The sequence below is a fragment of the Labrus bergylta genome, chromosome 3 (assembly GCF_963930695.1).
Source record: "Labrus bergylta chromosome 3, fLabBer1.1, whole genome shotgun sequence".
Lineage (NCBI taxonomy): Eukaryota > Metazoa > Chordata > Actinopteri > Labriformes > Labridae > Labrus > Labrus bergylta.
Window position 1 is genome coordinate 818391 of NC_089197.1, and position 18679 is coordinate 837069.

An 18679-nucleotide genomic window follows, 5' to 3' on the forward strand; every position below is an offset into this window, starting at 1 on the left:
TTAAAAATCAAACATATTTACATCAGTTAAATAAAATAATACAATAATAGAAAATGACATGGTATCTACACTTCCACTTGTGGAAAGACTTATTATTAAAACACACACACAGTGTGTAGCAGTATTGTTATGAGTGGTGATGCTATTAAAGAGTCTGATTAAACAGATTGTTTTTCATGTAACATCGAGTGTGTGTGTGTGTGTGTGTGTTCACAGTAGTTCAGTAGTGTTGTGCTGCATTATCTCAGAGATCCACAAGAGGGCAGTATTTAAGAAAACATGGACAGTTCACACAGTGTGTTGCAGAATAGAATAGAATAGAATTACTTTATTGATCCCAAACTGGGAAATTGTGGCCTTACAGCAGCAGGTTATCCAACACACAATATGAGTAAAAAACACAATATTAGTAATCTAAACACAATATAATATTAACTACAAAGTGAATAAGTACTAAAAGATATCAAAAATAAGAATGTGAATATATACAACCAGGATTTAACTAAGCATTACTAGTCTTAAATAGGAAGATTAAATATGGAAGATTGAATGTACATGTGCAAAAACAGAGTCGTAGATGATTATAAATTAAATATGAAAGATTAAATGTAAATGTGCAAAAACAGAGTCGTAGATGATTATAAATTAAATATGAAAGATTAAATGTAAATGTGCAAAAACAGAGTAGTAAATGGACAGTATTGACATAAGTTAAAGTGCGTGAGTGTAGACATATTATAAGCAGAAACTATACAATATAACGACGAGTAGACAGCCAAATGAGGTGAACATGAGTGCAGGGATAATTTGTAAATTTAACATGTGCAGAACAGATTACAGTATGGAGAGACAGTTATTATCATGATGACAGTTCTCTGCTCGCATGAGGTGAGCTGTTGTACAGAGTCATGGCCTTCGGTAAGAAAGATTTCTTGTATCTGTCCTTGTGACAGTTGTATCAGTCTGTTGGAGAAGCTGCTCCGCTGTTTGTCCAGTAGGGTGTGCAGAGGATGATCAGGATTATCCATAATGGATAACAGTTTGTTAAGAGTCAGCCTATCACAGAGCAGGCCTTCTTAATGAGTTTGTCCAGTCTCTTAGTGTCACCAGCTCCAATGCTGCTCCCCCAGCAGACCACAGCAGAGAACAGTGCACTGGCCACAACAGACTGATAGAAGATCTCCAACATCTTGCTGCACACGTTGAAGGCTCTCAGCTTCCTCAGAAAGTGGAGTCGGCTCATCCCCTTCTTGTACACAGCCTGAGTATTGGCCTTCCAGTTCAGTTTGTTGTCTATGTTGACATCCAGGTACTTGTACTCCTCCACCACAGACACATCCTCTCCCAGGATGCACAGCGGTGGTGGCTCTGTCCTCTTCCTTATGAAGTCGATCACCATCTCCCTGGTCTTATCCACGTTCAGAATCAGGTGATTTCTTCCTGTCCACTCCACAAAGTTATCCACCAGCTCTCTGTACTCCCCCTCTTGCCCATTATTTATACACCACCACCGCAGAGTCATCAGAAAACTTCTGCAAGTGGCATGACCTGGAGTTGTATTTAAAGTCAGAGGTGTCCAAGGTGAAAAGGAAAGGAGACAGCACAGTCCCCTGTGGAGCTCCTGTACTACTCTCCACCATTCCAGACTGAACACTGCCAAGTCAGACAAACTGTGGTCTGTCTGTCAGGTAGTCAGTAATCCAGGAGGTGATGGACGAGTCCACACCCATCAACCGCAGCTTCTCTTCCAGCAATTGTGGCTGCATGGTGTGGAATGCACTGGAGAAATCAAAAAAAGTGATTCTCACAGTGCAGCCGTTTCCCTCCAGATGTGAGTGAGCACGCTGCAGCAGGTAGATGATGGCATCGTCCACTCCCAGGTGTGGCTGGTAGGCAAATTGTAGAGAGGGAGACAGGGAGGTGTGAAGGACAGGGGTGTTGTTTGAGGTGGGAGAGGCAGATGAAGGCTGTGCACTAAACCGGTTGAAGAACAGGTTTAGCTCATTCGCCCTCTCCAGGCTGCCAGAGTGTTGTCTTTCTCTCCCTTTGAAACCAGTGATTTCCGTCATTCCAGTCCACACATCCCTCACGTTGTTCTGATGGAGTTTGGCCTCCAGCTTTCTCCTGTATGAGTCCTTGCATTCCCTCAGCTTTTCCCTCAGATCGTGCTGTATCCTTTTCAGGGTTTGTTGTTAGGAAAACAGCGTACGGTCCGGGCCAGCAAAGCACTGTTTTAACAGAATTTAATGTATTCTGTGATGCAGTCAGTCATGCTGTTAATGTCCTCTCCATGTGGCTCGCAGAGTACATCCCAGTCTGTGGACTCAAAGCAGTCCTGCAGTGCCTCATTGCTCTCCTGTGTCCACCTCCTAACTGTCCTTGTGGTCACAGGCTGCCTTTGGACCAGGGGGATATACTCTGGTGTCAGTAGGACCAGGTTGTGGTCTGATCTGCCCAGGGGAGGAAGGGCAGTGGTACTGTATGCTTCCTTAACGTTAGCATACAGAAGGTCCAGTGTTTTATTTTCTCTAGTTGGACAGTTAACATATTGATGAAAAGTGGGTAGTGTTTTGTCCATTTTTACATGATTAAGTCCCCGGTAATGGCTACAAAAGCATTTGGATGCTTAGTTTGAAGCTGTGAAACAGTTGAGTGAATGGCATCACTCGCAGACTCGGCATCAGCTGATGGTGGGATGTAAACAGCTATAACAATGGCGTACGTGAATTCCCTGGGCAGGTAATATGGGCGCATTCCCACAGCGAACAGTTCAATGTCCGGGCTGCAGAGACGTTCCTTCACACTAACATGGCCAGGATTACACCATCTCTCACTCACATACAGTGCAATCCCTCCACCTTTCTTTTTACCGCTCCTAATAACATCCCTGTCTGCCCGAAAAGTTCTGAAGCCGGGTACCGCCCAAGGGGCAACCTCCGGTCTCGAAAAATGAAGCCAATGCGGAAGTACAAAAAACTGCAGTTCCTCGAGGTTCCGCTTGAGGCTGGCTGCAGAAGCGCCGGAAGTGCCATAAGCCCACAGCCAAAAAAGCCCGTTTTTACCACAGGAATCAACATGTTTACAGCCTGGTTCAAAAAACGAGATATATCTGAGAAGTTGACGGCCCCTTCTCCTCACACTGTGGGGGGGGGGGAATGTTTTTATAACTCATCCTCTTTTTTACTTCATTTGGAGAGTTTGTTTAACACATATCTGACAACATACATGGCTTGCTGTGCGGTTAACAGACCGTACAACAAGTTGATGCTTCAGTTTTTTTCGGTAAGTGATATAGTAGTGTTATATTTACTGTATACTTGTGTGTCGGTATTTATATTTACGGACCTAGCTTGTTTAGAGTTAGCTTGTAAACCAGTCGGCTAACTGTGTAGCTCATTATTTACAGTCAATGGTTTAGAAATGTTTGTTGTTAAGATGTTGTTGTTGAAAATAATGAGTTTGTGTGATGTTAGAGGCTAAAGGTTCACCTCGGTGGTTAACCACAGACTGTAAATATGGTTATCTGATGTTATGATTAATGTTATACTCCACATAAATGTGGACATTAAAAAACAAACTTTGTGTAGTAATTATACATCAGTAACATAAATTTAACTGAACCTAATCTGCTGTGTAGGTTATAGAGGATGACATTAAAGTTACATGGTTGATGTAGTGTCTTAAGAGTGGGGACCTGTTAATGATTTAAATAATTCAGGTTATATTTGTTTCATGTAGATGAAGTACTATCCACAATAAATTGCTTAATTTTTCCTCACACAAAATCTGAGACAATTTGATGTGGAATATCATTGTGTGAGTGAGAGAGCTGAAAACAGCATGATTACAATAATGTTTATCTTCTTAACTTTGAATAGATGTTGATTACCTGAATACTGTACCTTTGTTGTCTGGGTAGTACACTGTTGAATTTATAAATGTGTTCTTGCACAGAAACAGATACATACAGAAAAATAGATGAGAACAAAAAAAAATGATTTAATGAATAACTGATATTTTCTCTCTTTCTTTTCCATCCTGAAGACCCCTCACTAAAAGTCCATGTTCTCCTGGATCCATGTCACATGCTCGAGCTTCTTCAGAATGACTTTTCAACGGTCGAAGTTCTGGTGAGAGAAGATGGCCAGCAGACAGGACAGCAGTACATCAAGGAGCTCCACAAGCTTCAGGAGGAGGAGGAGGGTTTGCTCCTTGGAAGACTGTATTCATGCTGTTCAAATAAAATTAGAACTCCTCCAAACAACTTGCAATCAAACCATTTTCTTCCCATTTTAAAACCCTTTGTCCAGTTTAGATGGGAGAAGTTGATATTATGTGATATTGATCTGGGAAGACTACATTTCTAAATCATTTTTAACTGTGTTTTTATTCACAAGTTATTGATCTTATTTACGCTCCATGTATCTTGATTTAAGAATGGGACTGTGTTTAAGAGCAAATTTTGCAATGACTCTGTTCCATCCCACTTTCAGAAATGAACTACATTAGTATTTGGTAAAAAAAAATGTCGAAAGAATAAGAAGTTGTGTAAAAGTAGACTTCCTTCCCTAAGCTATTGAGTTGAGCATTAATGCACATTTTAGTCTTGTCATTTCAAATCTGAAATGTATACTCATAAGTAGACATAAAGGAGTGCATCAATATAGAAATATTTATTTAATCTGAAAAACAACATTAAAAAAAGTCTGTTTTTACAGCAGAGATGAACATGTTTACAGCTTGGTACAAAACAAACAAATAGGTGTGATTAGCTCATGTCTCGATCGACACACTGTACAGAGGTCGTTTGATTTGATGAAGGATAAGAGTTATTCACAATAAGGCGTGTAGCTGACCTGATTGACAGGTGGGCGCGGTGTAACGGTTTGTCAGGAGGTTTAAAACCCGCCTCAGGTCTCAGCCAGTGGGTGTCATCACTCAGGCCATCCGGGGGAGACCTCCCTCACAGCGAGCTGTTGAAGAGAAGCAACCGAAGTCCACCCCAGAAGAACCAACAAATACAGATGTTGTTGAGGCTCAGGTTTCTTCCTCTGTCTCTGCAGCTCTCTGGGCACCTCGACGGACCTGTCACCAATAATCCACACTGTGTCTATAGGAGAAATACAAAGGTGTTCAATTAATGCCTCAGACAAGACAAAATGTACAGTTAACTACATGTGACAGCTCAGGCTGTTTTTTTGTTATTAGCCACATCTGCAGGAATAATATTGAACAAGGTAGCTGCAACTCATCATAATAGATGCCTGTCTTAAACATTATTTTTTCTAATACTTAAAGTTTTTGGTGTGAAGCTGACACTGTCCACAGACTCCATGACTTCACGGGGTTCTATAGAAAACAAATGTCTTATAATAAATACTAAATAATTATTTTTCAATTGTCATGTTCACCTCATCACTGTTGACATCAGTAAATATAAGACACAGACATTCCTCTTTTTGTCAGAACAGTAACATGAACTGTATGATTTGTAATATTGATTTCTTCTGGATGTCTCATATTTATTTACAGTTTATGGATAAAACTTTGTTAATGTATTTCTCTGCTAACACTGACAAAGTCTAACTGCTCTGACAAATAACTAATAAACATAGTTGTATATTTAACAAAGTGTAGTTTTAAGACTTTAATAAAATATTTGGGTTGAATATAATTAGTTTTAACTGTGTTGTAGAAAAGTTAAATGTTAACTTACTGTTTATAGAGTTTTCTCAGGATGAGCAGGAATAGGGGATGATAGCAGCCTAGCTGTTAGCTATGCTGTGAAGTGGACCGCTAATGTCGAGCTGAATGGGCGGAGTTAAGTCCCGCCGGTTCCGCCTTACTGCTGTTGTTAGGTTGATCCAAAGTTAGGTTGAGACTGCAAATCCAATATGGATGCGGTTGTCGATTGGACTTATTTTCTGCCTATGTAACAGACGGGTCAGGGTTCGTCCAGTAATATTTACAGTCTATTGTACCGCCACGCTGTGGTCCGGGATGTCCGAGTGCAGCCATGTCTCCATGAAGCACATAATACTGCACTGGCAGTATTCCCACTGGTGCCGAACAAGCGCGTCGAGTTCGTCCGTCTTATTGCCCAAAACCTCCCGTTCCCCATAATCACCGCTGGTACAGAAGGCTTATGCTTTCTCTTCTTAGCTCTCCTCTTAGCTCCATTGGTTCACCCAAGAAGGTGAACCAATGTGCTTGAGAGGTCACTGGTCCGGCCTAGTGTCAAAGTAGAAATATAACACTGTCACAAATATTTACATCTTAAAATACTATTCAATCATTTCAGATGATGTGCATTCAGAATTATATAAAGATAGAATGAGCCACATTACCAGATTCACCCGAGTTATTCTGCGCTGCCAAGAGTTCATCAACACGCTCGTTGGAAATCAGGTTTGTCAGGATCCTAGGCTTGAAGTATGGTGGCCATTTTGTCAACAATCTGCCAGAAACCTCTGCTCCAAACATCATGGAGAAGACCTGGTCAATCTACAAACAAAAAAAAACCAACTTGAGCCCACCCAGAGAAAAGACCATCCAAAAAAAATACTTTGAATAATTTATGCCTGTCCAACTGAATATATACCTCGTTCACTTTGAAATTAATCAAACAAACAGAGGTCATTCTCACCAAACCGGGTATATCCAGGAAAACATCCAAGACTGTTGAGGAGTCTTTGCTGGTCTTGAACCATTGAAACGTTGCCTCTCATCTTCTCTTTGATGATGGATGCGTCGGGTGAATGCTTCAAGAAGGAGATTGCCTCGAAGCATTTATCTCAGTCGCTGGTCAATCAGGAGGAACAATCCCCTCTTGCGCTTTTGACCATTTTGGACTGGAAGTGCTGGTTGAGCATCTCTGGGACTGGACGGTCTTTATTCTCCAGGCTGAGTAGCCACATCCACTCTCCGCATCGTAGTTGTCTTCTTTCTGGTTTTACTATTTTTATCTTCTTTTACTTCTTACTTTTATTTATGCTCTTATCTTAACTCCTCTTATGCTTTAACTTGGTCATTTCTTATCTTAATTTGTCTATTTATGTTTTATATGTATATTTACTTTTTATTATTATTAATATTATTGTTGTTTTTGATAATTGATTCACTTGTTTCTATTTCTTTTACTGCTCTTACCTTCTTATTGCTGTTATCATTTGATTTGCTTTGAGCTCTTTTAGTTTCTTACATCTTTTTAAATCTTTGGTTCCTCTTGGTCTCAGCTCGTGTTGTTGGGTTCTTGTGTTGCCTGGGTTCTTATGATGGTTCTTGTGATGGTCAGGTTATATATGTCTGTTGGGTATCGTGCACTATGGGTTCTTTTCTGTTGAATTGTATTTAATTATTTTGCATTTGTTATGTTCTTGCTGTTGTTTATGTTCTTCTGTGTTTGGTTTAGTTTGCTTTGTTCTTGTTTTTGCTGTTTGTCAAAGCACTTTGTAAACCTGTGTTTTTAAAAAGGTGCTATATAGATAAAGTTATTCTTCTTATTATTATTATTATCATAGTCGTGTTCCTGTAAAAATCCAAAATGAGAAACACAAAGGTTGCAGCACAGGAGACTTACTGAAAAAGATATGATCATCCACATTCATAACTTGTAATGAGCGATCTATTTATAAAACGTACTTATCCATTTTTTTGACAACAGATCTTTTAGGTTGGGAAATGAAGTGATGATGGTGCTGCTGGTATCCTCCTTTAAGAGTAGAAATGTATTTCACAAGCTGTTAAAATGGTTTAAAAGAATAAATATAAATATCAAATATCAAAGAATGTTAAAGTTAATTTCCAAGAATCCATCTCATAAATAATAATAAAAATACATTTATTAATACATCTCAAAGTGCTACAGAGAATAAAAACAGGAAGACAACTGATGAAACTAGAAACACAAGCACAAGGATCTGTTAAAGAGGGGGGGGGGGTTAGAGCCCTTTTAAAAGCATCCATAGACTGTGGCGCCCTCAGCTGGTCGGGGAGAGCGTTGCACAGACTGGGAGCAGTGGAGAAGGCCTGGGCCAGAGTTCAGTATCCAGTGCAGACTTTTCAGTGGTCTGAACCCTCGTGGTCGTTCAGTGGTCTGAACCCTCGTGGTCGTTCAGTGGTCTGAACCCTCGTGGTCGTCCAGTGGTTATTTTTTGGGTCCTCCTCAGTAGACTGAACATTTCAGGATGGATACTAACTTCCTGTTAGGGGAGAAGGTGACTTTGTTTTGAATCCTGAAGGAAATAGGGAGCCAGTGTAGAGCCTGAAGGATGGGTGTCATGTTTTGTGCTTATCACTGATCAGCGAGGAATACGCAGAGAGAAATGTGAACTAAAAATAAAAATGGAGCCCTGCGTTAGTTCAGGGGGAATATGTTGGTCCTGCCTGCAAGTCACCATCAGCTGATCTGAGATCCGCCCCCAATGTCAACCAATCATGATCAATCAATTAATAAATCAATTTTTATTTGTATATCGTCAACTCATAACAAGTGTTATCTTGATATATTACAAAGACCCGGCCTATCCGTCATGAGCACTTTAGCAAAGCAGCAAAAGTTACAGTGGTAAGAAAAAACTGCCTTATTAAAAGGCAGAAATCTTCAGGCTGGATCACATCCACTCTGCCTCCACCACCCCGACCTCCACCTGACATTACATGCACATTCAGGTTCTGTTCTGCACGTCTCCATGGTGGGAAATAAAAGTTTGCAAAGTACTCTGCGGATCGCCCGAGAATATTATCCTAAGAGAGTGTCCGTGCAACATCTCACATGCAACATGCAAACAACAACGTTTGAACCTGTTCTCAGTGTTTGTTGAACGAGCAACAAGATAACCTTTCTGCTGTGCAGGTGCTTTTTTCTGTAACAACTGTTACACTTGCATGCTTTTAAAATGTTAAGTGTCCTCCTGAGACCTTGGCTCGTCCCTCTCTCTCTCGTTTATCAGCCCAGCTGCTCCCAGTCCTTCCACTTTCTTTTTTCTCTATGTGTGATATTAATGGTCATCATCCCTCCACCCATCCTCTCCCACGTTCTTTCCCTTCTCGTATCTTGGTGTTTTGCTTCTTTTAAACCCAATAAAAACACACATTAGGCCAACAGGTGTATTAGAAAATAAGCTTTGCATTGACTATTTCTAGTTGAAAGCCGATGTTTTCTGCATTTTTCTTCTCTTTTTGAGCAGCTTGTTTGACGTTGGGCTGCACATCGCTCTGTTTAGTCAGTGCAGCTGCTCTTATTACGTTTGTGACTGCTCCTGATTCCTTCGATGTGATGAAATCCTCTGCTGTAGAGTTAGATTTACTCTCCTTTCCCTTCCTCCTGCAAGCAGCTCCAACGGTTCCTTAGCTTCACCAATTTCTACCGAAGGTTCAATCCGAGGGTACAAACCCTTTAACCCTTTCAATTCAAACGTCACAGCGGATCCCAACTTACTGGTTCATATGGCCGCAACAAAACATCAATGTCAAAAAAGTACAGACAGATTCCTGTGAATAGAATTGTCTTATATCCCTTTATAACAACAGTTATACATCTGTTAGTCAATACATACTTATGAATACACATTAATGATGTTGTTAACTTGGATTCCTTTGGCTCAGTTTTACCATTGCACAGGATTAGCATTTCTCTCCTGTGTGAATCATCATATGTCTGGTCAGATGTCCCTTAGAACTAAACCTTTTACCACACTCAGAGCAGCTGAAAGGTTTCTCTCCTGTGTGAATCATCATGTGTTTGTTCAGATTTCCTCTTTGGGTAAAATCTTTACTGCAAAACGAGCAGCTGAAGGGTTTCTCTCCTGTGTGAACTAACATGTGTCTGGTCAGGCTTACTCTATGGTTAAAACTTTTACTGCAAACAGAGCAGCTGAAGAGTTTCTCTCCTGTATGATCTAACATGTGACTGGTCAGAAGATCTTTTCGGTTAAATCTTTTACTGCAAACAGAGCAGCTGAAAGGTTTCTCTCCTGTATGAACTAAGATGTGTCTGGTCAGATGCTGTTTTTGGCTAAAGCTTTTCTCACACTCACAGCAGCTGTAGCATTTCTCTCCAGTGTGAATCATCATGTGTTTGGTCAGAATTCTCTTGGAACTAAACCTTTTACCACAGTGAGAGCAACTGAAGGGTTTCTCTCCTGTATGACCTAAAATGTGTGTAGTCAGATTTACTCTTTTGGTAAACCTTTTACTGCAAACAGAGCAACTGAAGGGTTTTTCTCTATGATTTGCCACGTGATATGTCAGACTAGACTTATGGTTAAATCTTTTACCGCACTCAGAGCAACTGAAGGGTTTCTCTCCAGTATGCATCATCATGTGACTGGTCAGAGATCCTTTTCGGTTAAATCTTTTACCGCACTCCGAGCAGCTGTGTGGTCTCTTACCAGTCTCTAGTTTCTTATTTTTCAAGTTTAATTCTAACAGATGTTCTCCTGTCTCTTGCCAATCATCACTGTCCTCAGTCTCAGGTTCATAAGAGTCTTCAGTCTCGACCTCAGTCTCTGGTTGTGAACGTCTCTCTGGATCTGAGTCTCTCTCTGGTTCTGCTCCTCCACAGTCCTCTCCATCAACTCCTGTTTCCATCTGTTCAGTTTGTCTCTGATGAAGCTGTGAGGACTGAGGTTTCTCTTCATCATCTTCACTCTTCACAGAGACAGGAGTGAAGGGGAACTTGGTGGTATCCAGTCCTTGAAGCTGTTCTTCCTCCTGACTGATCCACAGTTCCTCATGTTCTTCTTTAATGTGTTGGGGCTTAGTGTCCTCCTGGTCCAGAATGTGGCTCCACTCCTGCTGCTCAGGTGGAAGCTCGTCTTTACACACCAACAGCTGCTGGACATCTGCAGGACACAGTAAACAAACATTAACGGTACTTAAACTATTAGTACCGTTAAAAACTGTTAGTTTTTAATATTAATAAGGTCAAATGTCAAATGATTTCATTTTCAATGGCTGAAAAGCTTTAGCGGAGCTGCACTTAGCAGTGAATCCCAATAACGCTGTCCGCAGCCGCTTCTCTGACTGCTGTCAAGTGAGCCGGTGTTCACAACGGCACATCAGTTGAGCCCGGGTTTGATTTTTGCTGCGCTGGAAGGTTGACTGGTACCAGATCGCGCTAGTTTTAGTTCTCCTCTGAACTCTATAAAGTTTCAGATTTTTTGCCATCCCTAAATTTTGGTTCTCTGACTGTGTAGTACAACTTTTATACACAGCGAGCATGCTTATTTGATTCACAATTAAGAGATTTTGCACCTAAAGCTGGTTACTGTACACCTAGGGCTTATACTGTTTACATAAGCAACAAGCAGTCTGGTTGTATAGCTCTCAAACTATGCCTCCGCTCACCTCTCTGCTGAACTGTACTGGGTGCAGTCGGCTTACACAAAAAATAACCAAACTTGAGTGCTGGATTTCCAGTCTATCAAATCCATGAGGCGGAATAGCCGCAGAACCTTCCCGCTTCCCAGACCACAACACAACACTCCCCCGGCTCTGTCCTTCTGTCATCATTGAGCCGGCACTGTTAATCATGCAATCCATCGACGAGGAAGACAGGGATTGGGCCAGGCTCTGTGCTAAGCTAAAGTTCAGAACTGTTCCACACCTGCTCCCTTGGAATATGGCGAGGTCGGAACCTGCCCCGTACACCCCCCATCTGGGCCCCTTTCCACGTCTGGGTCCATCTGGTTGTCAAACAAGTTTGAGGTGCTCGGGAAGTTGGAGAAACACCTGTCCACTCACAACCAGGAGCCTCCTGTCGGTCCAGCTCAGCCACCGTCAAAGCCACTTTCGGGAGCGAGTGGAGCCCCAGCCCGTCGGTCTGCAGTTACTGGACACTGTGCTCCGCTACGACACTGATACTCCAGGGAAACCAGCTCCCTGGTCCCAGGTGAGCACCCACATCAACCCACAACCCTTGTTACAGCAGACTCTATCATCAGGAATGTCTGATCTGGATCAGTACTAACATGTTGTGTCCCGGGAGCTACTGTCCATGACATCACTGACATAGCCATAGAGGTACTTGCAAACAAACCTGTTGTTATGATAATGCGTTAGGAAGATTCACTTCAGTGTCTTTAGCGGTAGGCGTGGTTGGTAGGAGGAGAAGCAGGGTCAGTACTGATGACACACCTGAGGGGGGGGTGTGGTGGCTCTGTCTCTGTAATCTTCATTAGCAGCACCTGCGGAGGAGCCGGCAGAAATTGGTTTTGAGTCGAAGAGACGCCACGAGGAAGACGTGAGGACGCAGACAACTGAGAGACTGAACACTTCACGGGTTCTTTTTACACATGAACTAAACTGATATGAAAGAGAAGGCTGGTGGAGGAGATCACATTCACGGAGGCAGGATACACATTCACGTTTACGCAACACATAAGGAGAGGCATTTAGGTTACGGGCTCAGCGGCCTTAGCGTTAAGCGCTAGGATAGCATTTAGCTGTGGGGTTGTGTGTTAGCTCGTAACACCTGTAATCAACAAAGTCATAATCCACGTAAACAGCAGTCTGAACTACTGAAAGCTGACTTTGTCCACTTGTTCAATACACTGAAAAGATCCGTGCGCCAAATTCATGTGTCTGGTCCTTTCCCCTCCCGTGGCCACGGTTGTGGGCGTTTCAGCCGACTGTGGGCGCTGCACACCTGGCTCTCATCTGCATGCGCTGCACATGGTGTCAACTACGTTGACAATTTTAACCTCTTCTGGAACCGAAAGGAGCTGTTCCGGGACGACGGCATTCACCCAAACTAGGGCAAAGCTACTGTCGGGAAACATTTTTAACGGTGTTTCCCACTAACATGTTCCGTTCCCAGGTAATCATAACAATTCACCAACGTCCACTCCCTCTGACCAGTCCCACCACTATTGACATCCTTCTGGTCCTAGCACGAGTGTCATTGGTTCCTCATGCCCGTATACAGCTGATCATGTGGAGCCAGGATTGTGTCACACTCCTACTACATCAAACTACTTGAATCATTTGATTTATGCTTCCACTTAGTACAATCATGAAGAAACACAACATATCATACCACTCATATGCTGATGACACACAGGTATACATTTCACTTGCATATGATGATCTAAGCCCTATTGATAAACTCACAGAGTGTATCTCCTGGATGTTCGAAAACTTTTAAAAACTCAACAGACAAGAATGAATGACTCTTTGTTGGTCCAAAAAACTCAGAGACACATCCATCTACACCTCAAATCCATGTCAATTAAACACAGTGAGCAGGCCAGAAATCTTGGAATTATTTTAGATTACGACCTTAGCTTTGAAAATCACATCTCCAACATTACCAGAACAACATTTTACCATTTAAAGAACATATCAAAACTCAGATCCTTCAGATCCCAAACAGACGCAGAGAAATCAGGTTAGATCACTCTAACGCTCTGTATGCCGGGTTATCCAAACAATCTGTGAAACGACTCCAATTTATTCAAAAGCCAGAGTCCTGACATACACAAGAAAATGTGAACATATTACTCTGGTCCTAAAAACTTTCCATTGGCTCCCCGTACAACACAGAATCACCTTCAAGTTCTCTTATTAGTCCATAAAGCACTTAAGGGTTCGGGTTCCAAGTATATTTCTGCCCTGCTCACAAACTACAACCCGACCCCTCAGGTCATCAAGTGAAGGTCTGTTAGTCATACCAAGAATCAAATCAAAGTCTGGAGAGGGGACCTTTAGTTACTGTGGCCCTTCTATCTGGAACAAACTACCTGCTGACCTGAGGTCCATCACAACTGTCTCTACTTTTAAAGCTAATCTGTTCTCTCAAGCATACGAATAATTAGTCTTTGAGTATGTGTGTGTGTGTGTGTTTTTTGTTTTGTCATGATTGTTGAGATAACCATTTGTCTCTTGTATTCCTGTTTTTATCATCAATGTAGAGCACATTGAGCTCACCTATAATTAAAAGTTCTTTATTAATAAACGTTCTATTCTGTTTATCAGCTCCTTTACGGTAAACAAGACGAGGGTCCTGCAGACCCATGTGACACGACTGAAAGGAGACACTTCAAAATAAAAGCACGAAAAAGGATAGATAGATAGAATGCAATGTGATTTTCCCTGTATTAAATAGCACTTCATCATTGTCTTCATAGGTTACTGAAATTATTTGTAACCCTATCCAGACATTGATTTTATGTGCAAATCAAAACGGGGAAAGTCACATTGCATTCTGTTGTCTGATCCAAGTTTGACCATAGTTTACTTTAAATGTTTACAGTGAAATTTTCCCACATTTATTATTACACTGATGGACCATGTCTAGTATCGCTATCTATGTAGTCTTTTGTCCTGCTTTTATTTTGAAGGGTTTTCCTTTAGTCCAGTGTCACATGGGTCCGCACGACTCGCTTCTTGTTTACTCTGAGTAGTCCTTTATTTCTGCAGCATTGAACTCAACTACTTTAGCTATGTTAGCTAGCATCACTGAGTGTTGCTGTATCTGTACCTAGAGTGTCCACTGTTCCAGTTAGCTGGTTTATAGTGTTCAGGACTTCGTTCATTCCTTCCCTACCTTCCTCTGACCCAGTGTCCTTCTTTTTAGTTGCTGGTGGGTTCTTCGCTGGAGAGAAAGGCTCTTTTCTTTTGGAGCTCTCGGTAGAGACCTCCATCTTAGCATCATCATGGCCGTAAATCTCCGAGCTACTGCGGGCTGAAGAGAGCTTCTTGTTCGTCTTCATGCTGCAATTTCCGGAGCACTGTAAGGTTAAAGCGTCGGTATGATGTATTAGAGATTCATACGATCACACAGAATTGAGGTGGATTTTAAAGTATGTGTAAAATTGGGACAAGCAGACGGAGCTCAGAAAATACGCTGCACACGGTCCGCCATCTTGCCTTCCTCTTCTTCTTCTTCTTTGGATTTTATTGGCAGCTGGCATCCAAAAAGTTGCACTACTGCCATCTGCTGGATTTAATTATTACTCACATTCCTAAATCCTCCTCAACAAACCTGTTCTCAAGAGATATTTAAACAAGCATCTTCAGCCTCTCCCTCTTTCACCTCACTCCAAAATACTTTTTACATCTCTTCTTACGAGTCCCTCTCTCTCCATTTCTGACATCATGTTCTGTCTATGTGCTACATACTTTCTACATTTAATAACTACATGTTCAACTGTTTCTGCTTGATTGCATATTTCACAAAGACCAGATGAATGTTTTCCAGTGATATGTAGAGAGCTATTTAAATGACTTTGACTGATTCTTAACCTGGACATTACGACCTCCTCTCTTCTGTTGCTCCCTCTGTATTTTACTTTATCTATTTCCCTCTGAATTGAGTATAAATGTCTTCCCTTTGTCTGATTGTTCCGATATTGTTGTCATTCCTGTTTGATTTTACTCCATGTGACTCGTTTCCCCTCTGACTGAGATCATTTGATGTTAATATCAATCCTCTCTTTCTTTACAGCTTCCTTCGCCAACCTGTCCACCTTTTCATTTCCTGCTATACCTGAATGTGCTGGAACCCACATGAATATCACATCTGTCCCGTTTAACCACCTGGGAATGTGTAAATATGATTTCATATAATAAATCTTGACGACTGTGAGATGATCCTGATTGAAAACTGTATAAAGCGCTGACTGAATCACTGCATATCAGCACTTTCCTTCCTTTAATTTGCTCAACACATTCTAATACAACTAAAATGGCGTACAACTCTACTGTGTACACGTTCAGGAAATCTGACATTCTCTTCACTACTTCAAAATTGAATTTTGGGATAAATGCAGCTGATCCTGTTGCATTTGTCATAGGGTCTTTAGATCCATCTGTGAATACTTGTACATGATCTCCATATCTCTGTTCTATGTGTTCATAGAATTCACTAACTAAATCAACATTTATTTTTCTTTCCTTTATCTTTAGTAACTCCAAGTCTACTTCAGCTGTCTCAAGCATCCACATTGGAACTGGTGGCCATAAAACAGCTGGACTGATATCCTTGTCATTCAAGTCTCGCCACTCTATCCCCTATCCATCCAAAACTGGACTTAATTGTTCTCTCTTTTTCCCAGCAGTCCTTTAACACTGATTTTGTTGGGTGACTATCTCCATGTCCTCTCAAGTTCAGCTAACAATTTGCTAATAGCTGTTTCCTCCTTAAACATAGTGGCATCTCTCCTACTTCTACCTGAAGTGGGTTATAACAATTCAATATAACCAGACTCTTCTTCCCAGCCCATACCTCTACTGCTATGTATTCATCTTCATTTCCTAACCCTACTACTCTATATGGCATCCCTATGGCACATCTCCCACCCCCTCTGTCTTTCCTATTTCGCCTGATCGCTACAAAACCATATACTACAAAGTCCAAATTAGGCTTTAGCCTTGTCTCTTGAATACACAAAATATCAGGCCTCTCATTTCTACTCTTGATACATTTCTTAAAATCCTGTCCATTAGCTATCAAACTTCTTGCATTCCATTGTAATATTAAAATGATTAAGATTAACCCACACATGTTACTTCTTGGCTAGATTGTTTACTGAGACTGTCCCAAATTTCCTTCCATTTCAACCCTATCATATCAAGGTGGTGCACTGCTGCTTTAACAACAATTTGAATCCTTTCTGTTTTTGACTTGACATCTGCAGTTGCATGTATCACTCCTGCAATAAAAGTTACCAGATTCTTCTTCTCGCTCCACATCTTTCTTTTTTTAATCTGCTCCTCCTTTCCTGTCATGCCCCTTTCTTCATATGCTTGATTCATGTTCTTTTCCTTTTGTCCATATCTCTTCCCTACCTCTGCATATGACACCTTTTCTTTTCTTTTGATCTGTTGGATTTCTACCTCACGTTTTTGTGCTTCACATCCCCAATATGCAACACTGTGCTCAACTCCACAACTGCAACACTTTGGTCTGACCCCTTCTCCACACTTCCCATACTCATGATCTCCACCACATCTTGCACATCTCCTCTTCCCTTTACAATCTTTAGGCAAATGTCCAAATTCTTGACACTGAAAACATCTCATTGGTTTCAGTATAAACTCTCTTACACTATACCTTATAAACCCAAAGAAAATGTCTCTGGGATTTTCCTTGGTCTCAAACCAGAACAGTCTCAGTCTCTCTTTTCTCCACTCCTCTCATCATTCTTCTTGCATTTCTGACTGTACTGTTACGTACTTTAAGATGCTCAACTAGCTCTTTCATTGTAACAGTTAGTGGCCCTCCAGCAATCACACCCTTTCCACCTTCATTTCTTTTTTCCCCCACTCTTACTACTTGACTCACCTTTGCTTTCCCCACATGGGTTAACTTTTTTGCTTTTGCAATTTGTCCCTCACTGTGACAACCAATCCACAAATTTCCATCCCCCAAAATTTTAGCAAAATTCACCTCTCGTACCTGCGCTCTAATGACTTTGGTCAGTTTCATTGGATCTGATTTTTTTACACCTCCCTCTCCTTCAAACCTGATCACTACATTTAGTTTTTTTCGCTTCCACTTCGCTATCTTCGCTTATCCCGTCACTCTCTGTCCCTACCTGAGTTTCTTCCTCTTTTGACTGCTTTTTGCCTTCTTACCTCTTGCCTTTTCCCATTCACTTTATATCCCTCCATTTCTCTCTTCCTCACTTAAGCCCATGCTATTGCTCTCAAACTCACTCTCCCTATCCGGCATCAGTGTGGGAATATCATTCCGGACCTATACAGGCCGTCATTCGATAGCCACACACTGCTTTCCCTACTCTACTCTACCTACCTACCTATACTGATCGTTGAAACAGTCTTTCAAAAGATTTAGAGTATCAAAAGTTAGAATTTTCCGCTCTTCCACACTATTCGAGTCCTCTCTCCTTCCTTCCGCTTTTACACAGCCCTGCAATATCCTCTATTTCTTCTTTTGATTTTTATGGCGGTTGGCAAACCAGCTTATTGGCGCATTGCCGCCACCTGCTGAACTGGAGTGTGGAACAGAATTCTGTCAGAGGAAAACAATAATAATACATGATCACACTCACACACATATATATATACAAATTAAACCCACTAAATTCTCTGTTCTTTTCAGGAACTTTCTTAACTGTTTCCACGTTTGGTCTATTTTGGTGTAAAATTTCTCTTCAGTTTCTTAAATGTTTCCCTCAGTCTCTCTCTTTCCCGCTCACACAGCTGACCTATAATACAATGTTGGACTGTTTCTGCTTTGTTGCAGTATGACTAGAATCCAGTTGGATGTTTTCCTCTAACTTGAAGTGTTTTCTTTAATCCTGTGAGTCCTATTCTGAGGCGTGTAATTATGGCTTCCTCTCTTCCACTTTTGAAACTTTTCTTCCATCCCCAACCTTCTTTTGTGCTCCATATAAATGTCTAACAGTTTCGTTGATGTCCCAATATTCTTGCCATGTTTTACTAGTTTCATGATTGTTTCAGCTTCTGCTTTGCTCAATGCAATTTGTAAATCAACTGTTTGTACCTTTAATGTTTGTTTTGCTAGTATATCAGTATTCTCACTACCATCTATGCCAACATGTGCGGGAACCCAAATGAAACTAATGTTCAAGCCCTTATTGTATGATCTGTAAAGGATGTGGTTAACTTCGTATATGATATCTTGTCCACATTTTCCTGTTTTGATACTTGTGAGTTCTGATAAAGTCAACTTCGGTTGAGCTCTCCTCTC

The 18679-nt window shown here is 41.3% G+C and overlaps 1 protein-coding gene and 1 long non-coding RNA gene across 4 annotated transcripts; one reads left to right on the forward strand and one right to left on the reverse strand.

The window, feature by feature from the left end:
• Positions 1 to 313: 313 nt before the first annotated feature.
• LOC110001123 (gastrula zinc finger protein XlCGF57.1-like) lies at positions 314 to 14879 on the reverse strand. 3 transcript variants are annotated; one of them, XM_065952424.1, is made up of 7 exons: positions 14549 to 14879; positions 10392 to 10844; positions 7642 to 8201; positions 6647 to 7528; positions 6348 to 6504; positions 5717 to 6231; positions 314 to 5110 (listed from the first exon to the last, which is right to left on the reverse strand). In XM_065952424.1, exons 1-3 carry the CDS (start codon positions 14712 to 14714, stop codon positions 8194 to 8196), a joined length of 627 nt encoding a protein of 208 aa, XP_065808496.1. In that variant the 5' UTR covers positions 14715 to 14879; the 3' UTR covers positions 314 to 5110; positions 5717 to 6231; positions 6348 to 6504; positions 6647 to 7528; positions 7642 to 8193. The 3 variants fall into 3 exon arrangements, with proteins under 3 accessions (XP_065808496.1, XP_065808495.1, XP_020512222.3); XM_065952423.1 differs by lacking the exons at positions 314 to 5110; positions 5717 to 6231; positions 6348 to 6504; positions 6647 to 7528; positions 7642 to 8201 and adding an exon at positions 12041 to 12188 and having other exon boundaries at positions 9500 to 10844; positions 14549 to 14674; XM_020656566.3 differs by lacking the exons at positions 314 to 5110; positions 5717 to 6231; positions 6348 to 6504; positions 6647 to 7528; positions 7642 to 8201 and having other exon boundaries at positions 9500 to 10844; positions 14549 to 14874.
• Positions 14880 to 15286: 407 nt separating this feature from the next.
• Positions 15287 to 18679, forward strand: LOC136178532 (uncharacterized). The gene is made up of 2 exons (XR_010665932.1): positions 15287 to 15550; positions 15910 to 18679. It is a non-coding gene; the product is annotated as an uncharacterized lncRNA (long non-coding RNA).

Bases quoted from the DNA above. Each gene is read 5' to 3' on its own strand.
- LOC110001123 (XM_020656566.3), bottom strand. From the start codon at position 14,714: ATGAAGACGAACAAGAAGCTCTCTTCAGCCCGCAGTAGCTCGGAGATT. The intron at 10,845-14,548 runs GTAGGGAAGGAA...TGTGTCCTGCAG, and splicing joins GGACACTGGGTCAGAGGAAG to ATGTCCAGCAGCTGTTGGTG.